Raw genomic sequence first — 9,857 nt, 5'->3', positions numbered from 1 at the left:
CACCTGTATCAACCAAGGTTATGACTTGCTATCTAGCAAGTACTCCTCTCATCCGGAATGACCCTTCTTGCTTAATACTAGTGAGACGAGCTTCCATAAGTTGCCCATCTCCTTCCCCATCCTTGGAATCCATTTTGGACAAGCTTTTAGCCTTGTCTTCCTCTTTTTCACCATCTATTTCCTCTATATCAGACTGCTGATCTGAATTATCTGATTATGATTCCTCATAGTATGCCCACGTAACTCTGTTAGCTTTTCCCTTTGGCCTAAGAGGACAATCATGGTTTGCATCATAGGGTCCCTTACAGTAGAAACATAATTTTTTCTTCCTCAAATCATTTAATGTTTCTCTGTCAAAAGGTGCTGGAGTTTTATCTTTAGAATCATTTTTAAAATTAGTCCTCTCTGGTTTTTTATAAAATGGTTTGTTATCCTTACTAGAAGATGCTCCTTTGGACTGAGATTTGTTTGTTGGGACTGCATGTTCCATACTTCTTGCCTTTTTCATCGCTTCCTGTAAAGAAATAGGATCAAATGTCTTTATCCAACCTCTTAGTGGTTCGGATAGGCCCTCAATGAAAAGAACTATCAATCTACGCTCTGAAATGTTTGGCACCATGACTACCAACCGCTGAAATTTACCAATGAAATACTCCAAATTGCCTATTTGTTTCAGCTGTGCTAAGTCCTGGAAGTAAATCTCTGGATCTTTCTTGTCAAATCTTTCAACCAACCTATCCACAAAGTCTTGGTATTCTGTCACTTGGTTATGCTGAAGTGTTACCATACCATGGTACCACCAATCATGTGCTATTCCCTCCAAATGCAAGGTGGCATATTTGATAGCTTCAATCTCTGTCATTGGCCCCAGTGCCAAAAATGTGTCAAGCTTATGAATCCAAGCTTGAGCTGTCATCTTACCACTCCCATCAAATGTAGGCATAGTAAGCTTGCCTGTAGCCTGTTTCAGCTCACTATTTTGACCTCTAGGCCTCCTATCTTTTCTGAGTGACCTGTAATACTCTCTCCTCTGATTTACAAAGCGTTCAAAGGTCATCCTCTCCCAAACCTGTGGAGCTAATAATTCCCATTCACCATTTGCAGCCATGAGTGCATTTGCGAATATGGGGTCTCCTGTCGCCTCCTCTACCGGAGCTTTTTCTGGCTCCTTCGAAACAAATGTATGGCATGTAGGCCTATCAGCTGTTCTGGAATGGGTCCGTTGTGGTCTCTGATTACCTGTAGCACTCCTCTTATCTCCCTATTCTCCCGACTCCCCATTTTGTCTAATAGGTGGGTTCATCCTTTCTACCATAGTAGTGAGTGCCTGTAATGCCTGTGCCATTTGCCGCTGCCCTATAACCATAGCACGGTAGAATTCTCTAGTATCTTGATCATCATTATTCCTCTTGTTTCCAGGTGGACTACCATCATGCCTCGCTTCCATATTTCCTGTTTCCTGTAGCTGTTCTCTTTCAATCAGAGCTCTTCTATGAGTATGATACCTGTGTGGTCCAATTTCCAGTGGCTGCATATGACTCCCCAAACCCTCAGGATGGCAGGAATGAGGCTCTGATACCAATGTAAGAACCCCAAATAGGCTCTACGCTGATCACTATTTGTTTCCCTGAGTGTAATTATTGTTTTTTGTTTGTTTTTGAATGTTTTAAGTTGTTTTTGGGTTTTTGAGTTGATGAAAAGAAAATACAAATATTGAAAACTAATCTTACTTAAAATTATAACTCAAATCTGGTTATAATGCTAATCAAATTCATTTATTCAGATGGCTCCTAATGTATGTACAATACTTATTTCTAGAAGAATACATTAAAAACATCATCATTAATAGTTGGAAAAAACCTGATTTTTGTCTCCAATACGCAACCACGCTGCTGGTTGCTTCCTCCTTGGGCTACGCCTATCAAAAACCGCAATATTAAATCTCTAATTTTTAATTCACTGTAGCGCTGTACTATTCACAGCACTGTAGCTGCTATTATAACCTTTTCCAACCTGTAAACAGATTCATCCACTTTTTTCCTACTAAAACACAATATTGACTCCAGAATGAAGTCAACTCATAGGCAAAATTCAAGTGATATTTCACACCCTTAGATTGCATCAACTCTAAAGATACTACATTCTCCACAGTCTGAATTCTTCTCAAACTTGTTAAAACCCTTGTTGCCACAACTTCAAGAAATTTCACAAGGTAAAGTTTTTAAGCAATTCTCATAACCTACTCTTGAAGGAAGACAAGGTTTGTTTATAAGGACTCCTCAACTCCAGAATGAGTCTCCATGCTTAATGTGGGATAAAAGATATAATAATAACATAAAAAATGTTATTACATTAAAAATTAGAAAATCCCTTTTAATTTTTCCATAAGCTTGGACCCACAATTAATTGAAACAATGGCCCCTTTTATGATATCATGACCCTCACTTAAGTTATATATTATAACTTAACAATATAGGCTCAAAACCAATAATATTTATTTTAACTAAATAAACATTAATATCTCCATTATTACTCAACATTTTTGAATGTCGTTTGGATTGGGAGCTAACATGATAGAACTGCATATGACCATACCCTTTTTCTAAAAATAGCAGGGGTCTATCTTTATAACTCCAAAACTGCTAAAAATAGCCTGACCAAGCCAAACTCAAAGCAAAACTCATCATAAACAAACTCTGGCAACCCAGAAGAGTACTCTGCTCTGGTCCTTGGAGGATCTCCACACCAAGGTGACCCTCTATCCAATCTTATTAGCCTACGAGGGTCTTTGATAGGCTAATCACCAGCTAAAGTGATGTCTCTAGCTAGAAGGGGACATCACAATAAACAAGGTCATCAAATCAATTGGGCACTTTTGGAACCTATAATGATGCTAAAATAATATTAGGTCTTCAAGATAGGTTTAGGTAGAGAAAAGAGTTTAATGTTTAATAAAACCATTGTATGGTTTTTAAAGTTCAAACATTAAATAAAAAAAGGTAATGGCTGGTTAGAGGGAAGTTTAGTTTGTAATAATTTTAAAATACCCAACTCAATGATGATAGTTGGTTGGAATCAATTATTTTAGGGTGTCTTATAAATTGGAAAGAGTCTCTGATGTAAAAGGGAAGAGAACATATTGAAAACTGGTATGTATGGACTGGTAAACAACAATAATAAAACTTAGATATTCTGCAACTCAAATTCCATATTATGGTCTGCAAACCGATTGATTGGCTCTACAAATGCATCATTCCAAGTACTTTTTTGATAAGTTTCATATTATTATAGGTTTTCTGTTATGCCTGTTGCAAAACAAGTAGATTTCTTTTAATTATTTATTTATTGCAGTAGGTTTTAAAGGAAATGAAGATCTTTCCATGAGGATGAAGGCTTGATACTCATGGAAAGAGTTAATCTAACATGTATGATATATTACTAACCAAGCATGTGCAGAATTAAACAAGATAGAGATTCTACTCGAACAAGGGGTTTATTTGTTGATTGGAGACGTTAAACAATGTACATGTGAAGGTGAATCCATTGTTAGTTGGGATTGGAAGTGTGTGTAATTAGGTGATTGAGAAAGCCCTAGTTCAAGAGTAAGAAGTGCTAGGAGGAGTCTGCCATATAGTTCCCTTGTAAATTATGTCCTTTATTATTTTATTTTCATTATTGTGAACTCTCTCCTCATCAGTGAAGGAGGCGTGGAATGTGAGAAGCTTCCAGTAGAGATGTGTGCTTTTTCTGTGTCATCTTCTGGAGCTCGGTGTGTGCTCGTGAAGAAGTACTCATTCATCCCTTCCACACAGATGTCATCAGTTGAATATTATTGTGAGGTAAACACATTCTCTTACAATACACACCTTTTTTTAGTAGTTTTTTTTAATACTAAACGCTATTTGTACAATTGTATTGTAGTCATCGGGAGTAATGGCGGAGAAGATGATGGAATGGATTGAGAGCGAGGAGTGTCTGCAAATCTGTGGATTGCAGAGAATGAGCGTGGGAATGTCAACTGATGATCTTTCCGCATATTCTGATTTCACCTCCAAGTTGTGCTCAGACAAGTGCCAAAAGAGTTGCCCTAGCATTATCAATCTCTACCTAAATTTGGCTGCAGGAGAAGGTATGTGACCCGTTTCTCTTTATTATCCCTTCTTATTAAACAGATAGATATGTTTGTTTTCCATTGAGAGAGGTGGTAACAAGAGAAGGAATTGCAGGAATATATTTACCTCACCTTTGGGAGGCTCACAAAACACGAAGCCGGCGAATGGCGATGGAGACTTTCGCAGCTGGGGCATCATCAGCGAAGACATTTTCCCTTGCTGGAGCTGCTCCTGCACCCTACTAGAACGTCACATCTTAGATGTTTCTTAGCCAATAATATTGTATTAAATCACTGCCATCTCTTTCATTTTTCATAGAATGAGTTATCTATGGACTCAGAATTGCTCATGTTGTAGATCTAATAATAATAATAATAATGCCAGGCATTCTGCCGATGAAGCAATTTGTAATGATCGTAAGAGCAGTCTTGCTACACTCTGCAATAACAAAACATTTCGCTGCGATTTGCATTCTTGGGTTTTGATTGGTTTATTTCTAATCATATTTTATGTGGTATAAAATTATTACTGGGTATAGATACACAAATTTTATATCAAAATTTAAGTTATTTATTATATAAAATGTTATATAAAAATTTAAGTTTTTTATTAGTTCAAATGGTAAAGGGTCTGAATTTGGAGAAAGAGATAATTAATGGCAAGAAAGCATAGGCCATGAGGCCACCGAACATCTAAAATGGAAAATCCTTGCTAAAAAGCTTTTGATTGGACCATTCAAATACTAAGAAAGAGGGTCTCAACTCCACTAAAAGGATCACATATGAAATATAGAGGGATATAAGAATGAATACTAAACCATTATCCAAGCAATGAAGACTACTAATGAATTTTAAAAGGATTCTTAGAAACTTTTACCGGTAGACCCCCTTAACAATATTAGAAAAGTAAAGAGACCACAATAATGTTGCAAGAAATTTAGGTTTCGGGAGGTCCTTAGAAACCTAAACAACTAAAAAGAACAAGTAGAGAAAGATGTCTAAGTGTGGCCTAGGACATGAAGAAGCATTAGATTTTGAAAGGCACACTTCAAAACCTTTTGTAAGAGAAACCATTAGAAATAAGAAAACTAATAGGAAAGAACAGGAACGAAAGTCCCAATAAGGATGACCAACAACAAACTCAATAGGAACTACCATGAACATCGTGCCTAAAGGCTATAGTATGGGAAATAACTTGGCTCCCAAATCCATCATGGGTTTGAAAAAGAGGCTCAATTACAAACTAATAGAACCAAAAAGTGCTTCAAAAAATAAAGAACTCTCCTTAGTAATGCTCCTCTCTACCTCAATAAAATCTACCTCCAAGGGAGAAGGAAACCCATACAAAATTAAAATCTACCATGGAGGAGAAAAATAGGAGATAACACTAGAAAGAGTCTATAGAGGCCCACAACAAGATGAAGAAGAATGAAACACAAAGATATCCTCAAAAGGAAAATACCCTTGTCATGGACAAAGAGAAGAAACACATCTCAGACCATAGCTAGGAGAGAACCATTTCTAATCACCTACTAAAATGAATAGATAAAGAACTGAAAACAACCCATACCTCAAAAGGAGGAAGAAGAAAAATAACCGGGAAAGCTCCTCTTTGTTTAGACCCCCATCCACCATGAATATGAAAAACACTAAAATTCTTAGTCTAAGACATAAAAACAAACAGAAAATTAGAAAAACACTACAAACACCCATAAAAAAAATTCTAGGGACTTTTGAAAGAACCTTTGAAATAAAACATTTTCCACAACCAAGGACCTCCAACAATGGGTACATTGAGGTATCTCTTATACAATATGGAGAAAATAGAGAAAGGAGATTGAAAGTTTAGATTGGAGATACCCTAAACATTATAAAAGATAGAATAGATGGTAAGTAAAAGAGATAAAAGAACTAGCTCAAACAAAAAAAAAATCATACCCAAATAATAACCCTTCTAGGCTTTAAAACAACCCAATCAAACAACCTTTCAAATGGCTAGAAATTATCTTTAATACCAAATCCATGGAGGAGGAACGAAAAAGATTGCTCAACCATTTCACTTATGAAAAAACCAAATGCTTTCAATAAGAAAGCTCCAAAGTCCAAGGTAAATACCATAAAAAACTCCAAATTTCAGGCTTGGAAAAACATTATTGTAGCCAATCTAAACTCCCTTTAACATAAGAATCTAGTGACTTCCTCCAAAAAATAGCAATCCTTAGTAGGTAAATAGGGAGAAAAAAAGAAAAAGGCATTCCCAAAAAATGGTAAGAAAAAGAACCCCATAAAATAAATTTGCAACTAGTAAATAAGGAGAAATTTATAATTGTGCAATTCTTAGCCTAGATCAACTACCACCATACCAAAAGATAAAATCTAATGGGTGAAGAAAGGAAGCTAAATCAAAATAGTAAAGGTAGAGGAAACTCAAAAACCTCATAATGGGTTAAACATCTCAATGCAAATAGTATAATTCATCACCTCTATGAAAGTTATCAAAAGACCCATAAATTCCAACTACAAACTACAAAAAACTATTACTACGTTAAGGCCAAAGACTATGCAAGTCCTTCAAAACACGAAGATATGGAAACAAAATACCCAAATTAATACAAGGGAAAATTAATTTATACCACAACATCTTTATCACCAACCAACATACCTTGCATCACCTCCTCATCATCTCACTCTACATATTCATCTACTTCTTCCCAATAAAAAATAACCTACTATATTCCAATATATCTATTGAAAATAGATTGATACAAGTATGGTAAATGTGTTTCAATCATTGTTTTTCTGTTGATGTCAAACCTACTACTTGCTAGTAAGACAATTGCTTATATGATTTAAGTACTATCATTTGTTTGATTGATGAAGAGGATTTGATCAAATGGGCTAACAATAGTATATAGAGGAAAGGTTGAGTTATGATATGAAAAAGAGTACAAAGATTAGTTAAGACAGTGATATTATAGTGCATTGATAATCTACTTAAGGTTGCAAAGGTTGGTTACACTAAGTAAGTTTAAAAGAATAAGTTAAACAAAAAAATTTTGCCAAGCTTGATCGAGTGGACAATAGGTGCCAACCAAGTTTAGTGCAAGCTAAGGAAAAAATCAATTGGAGCTAAGAAAAGACAATTTTAGTGTAAGCTAAGTGAAATAGTGTAAGCCCAGTAAAGTTTAATTGATTCTAAACACTAGTAAACTATAGTTCGTGTCGAGTGTTTTGACAGTGGATGTCGAGCAATGCAATATGTGTCTAGCATCAGAAACTAGTTAATTTTGAGTGTCGGCATTATGAGAAGGATCAAGAATTTGATGAATTTGATTTGATAAGTTTATTTTCTTGGATTGTCTTAACCGTGTGGAAGATAAGATTGATGAGTTGGTGGCATAGAATTCAAGATGAACAATTTTTAGGTGAATTCAAAAAGGATTGGAGGAGAAGCTTCTAGAAGGGAATGAAATGAAATGAGGGTTAGATTCATTGGCTCCTATCTAATCTGTGTTAGTCTTAGATTGGTTTTGACAATTGAGTGTCAACACACTTAAGAAAATTTTAAGGTTGAAGTCAAGTATAATATAGATGCCAAGCTATAGTATGTGCCATTTCAAAAATTCAACAGGTGTTGAGTTATTCATGTGTTAAGTTATTCAAGTGTCAAGTTATTCAAGTGCTGAGCAAGTTTCAAGTGCTGAGTGACAATTGATGTTGAGCTAGTATAGATGTCGAGCAAGTATATGTGCCGAGAAACATATATGAGCTGAGCAAGATAGAGTTACTATAGGTGCCAAGAAAGACAAAAATCCTATCTGTGCTGAGCATAAGCAATCGGTAAGTGCCAAGTAACATAGAATAAACATATGAGTTTGTGCCTTCACAAACTTATATGTAAACCATTTTAAATTTGACTCAAGATGAATCTCAAAAGATCTAAAAGATAAGATTGAATCTATTACATTCCCTATGTAATTAGCATTCACCCAATCAAAAAAAAGGAGAAAGCATGCAACCAATAATAAAAGTATAAAGAATTGAGTGGGAGAAGAAGGATGAATCTCGATCATAGACTAATACCTAACCCTAAGTCTCGAAGCCTTTATAAGAGGTCCAAACCCTATAATTTAGTGTGGAGTGGAAGAGTAAGACGTCATGTGGGAATGCATGAGTGAATGCCAACGAAGTTTTGGAAAGGGTAAGAAGACGTAGAGGAAGAATAAAATTGTAGAATCAAGTTGTTCAAAATAGAGTATTAGCACTTCGAATAGAGATATATCTGATCAAATTGCACAAAAAAGGGATCTAGAATTAGCAATTGAAGATCATAAGTAATTAGGTCAACACATTCTATTATACTTTCTAACTATTCTATTAGGAGAATAAAAATCATATGAAGATAGGTTGGCTTAACAACTATTTTGTAGAACCTTTAACAAGGTGATAAATCCTTTAACAGGGTGACATTCCAAGTGAATGTTTGTAAATCCTTTAACTAGGTCACTTTTAATAGGGAAGGCCTTTCATAGGGTAGACCATTGTTAATGGTCAAAACTTTGTAACCTTGATCAGTTACATATTGCTACAATGATAAGTTGTGGGTGTCATCCCCACCCCAGTTTTACCTTATCATTTTGGAGGGTTTCTAGGTGACCAAAATCTTGTGTTATCTATTTCCATGCATGTCTTTACTTTCATGTTAATAAGATATGTTGCATGCATGTGATTGATCTTAATTAAAATTTTTAGAGTTTAAAGTTAGTTACTTCTAGTTCACCACCCCCCGCCCCCCCAAACAATTAAATCTTGCCACTTGTAAATTCCAACAATCGGTATCAGAGTTGAGTTCTCACAAGGAGAAGCCTTACAACTTGGAGAAAAATATCTAGAAATGGAAGTCTAGAAACTTGGGAAGATCATAGAGAACAAAGAAATTGAGATACACCTGATTCTACGTTCTTTGGTAGAAGATAGGGAAGAACTAAGGAATATCCTTAAAGAGAAGAAGAGAGATTGCCATAGCTAAGAATGATACACATTACAAGGAGATTGACACCTCAAAAGTGTTTGCAAATGGAAACTCCAAGGAATTTGATGCAGCAATAGAAGATCTAATGGAGAAGACTAGAGCCAAAGTATCTAAGAGATTAGAACTCTCAAGATTGAATAAGAATCATAAGCCATGATGCTTTGTGAAGTGACTGAATAGAAGAAAAGAGCCATTGAAGATAAGGATATGATAGAGAAGACAAGAGAAACCTCTCCAATAGGTTGGAGGAAAAGTCAATTGAGCTTGCAAGAATTTTCAACATGGAGCTAGACACCATAAGCTAGATGATGAATGCACATCATGAGCTATATGTCAAGGACATTGAGATCTCCACACTAAAGATGCAAAATGAACAACTAAAAAAAGACTTGAAAAGAGAGAGAAGGAGATTTTAGAAAGCTTCAACAAACCTAATAATACTATCAAGTACTTTGAATAGCTTCTGAAATCACCAAGGGCTAGCAATGACACTTCAGGACTAGGATACACCAGCACTAAAAAAGGAGAGTCATCCAAGACTATAGAAGAAAGAAGTGACAAAGGTAAGAACACTAAATTCACTTGTCATTTTGTGGTAACAAGGGACATACCTCTAATGTGTGTAGGGGCAAGAACACTCATCAGCATGACAAACCCACATGGGTCACTATCACAAGTGCAACAAGCAAGGACATCACGCACATGACTACAGGA

At 35.6% G+C, this 9,857-nt stretch overlaps 1 protein-coding gene across 1 annotated transcript; it reads left to right on the top strand.

Moving 5' to 3' along the window:
- Positions 1 to 1,124: 1,124 nt before the first annotated feature.
- LOC149550054 (uncharacterized) lies at positions 1,125 to 4,597 on the top strand. The gene is made up of 4 exons (XM_089794417.1): positions 1,125 to 1,186; positions 3,698 to 3,839; positions 3,922 to 4,129; positions 4,227 to 4,597. The coding sequence occupies exons 1-4, from the start codon at positions 1,125 to 1,127 to the stop codon at positions 4,355 to 4,357; spliced, it is 543 nt and encodes a 180-aa protein (XP_089650543.1). The 3' UTR covers positions 4,358 to 4,597.
- The last annotated feature ends 5,260 nt before the right edge of the window (positions 4,598 to 9,857 follow it).

Source organism: Cupressus sempervirens, chromosome 7 (assembly GCF_028749045.1).
Source record: "Cupressus sempervirens isolate cs-2001-9-10 chromosome 7, ASM2874904v1, whole genome shotgun sequence".
In the NCBI taxonomy this organism is placed as follows: domain Eukaryota; kingdom Viridiplantae; phylum Streptophyta; class Pinopsida; order Cupressales; family Cupressaceae; genus Cupressus; species Cupressus sempervirens.
The sequence above is the reverse complement of the archived record's forward strand: the minus strand, read 5'-3'. Positions and strand labels throughout refer to the sequence as shown.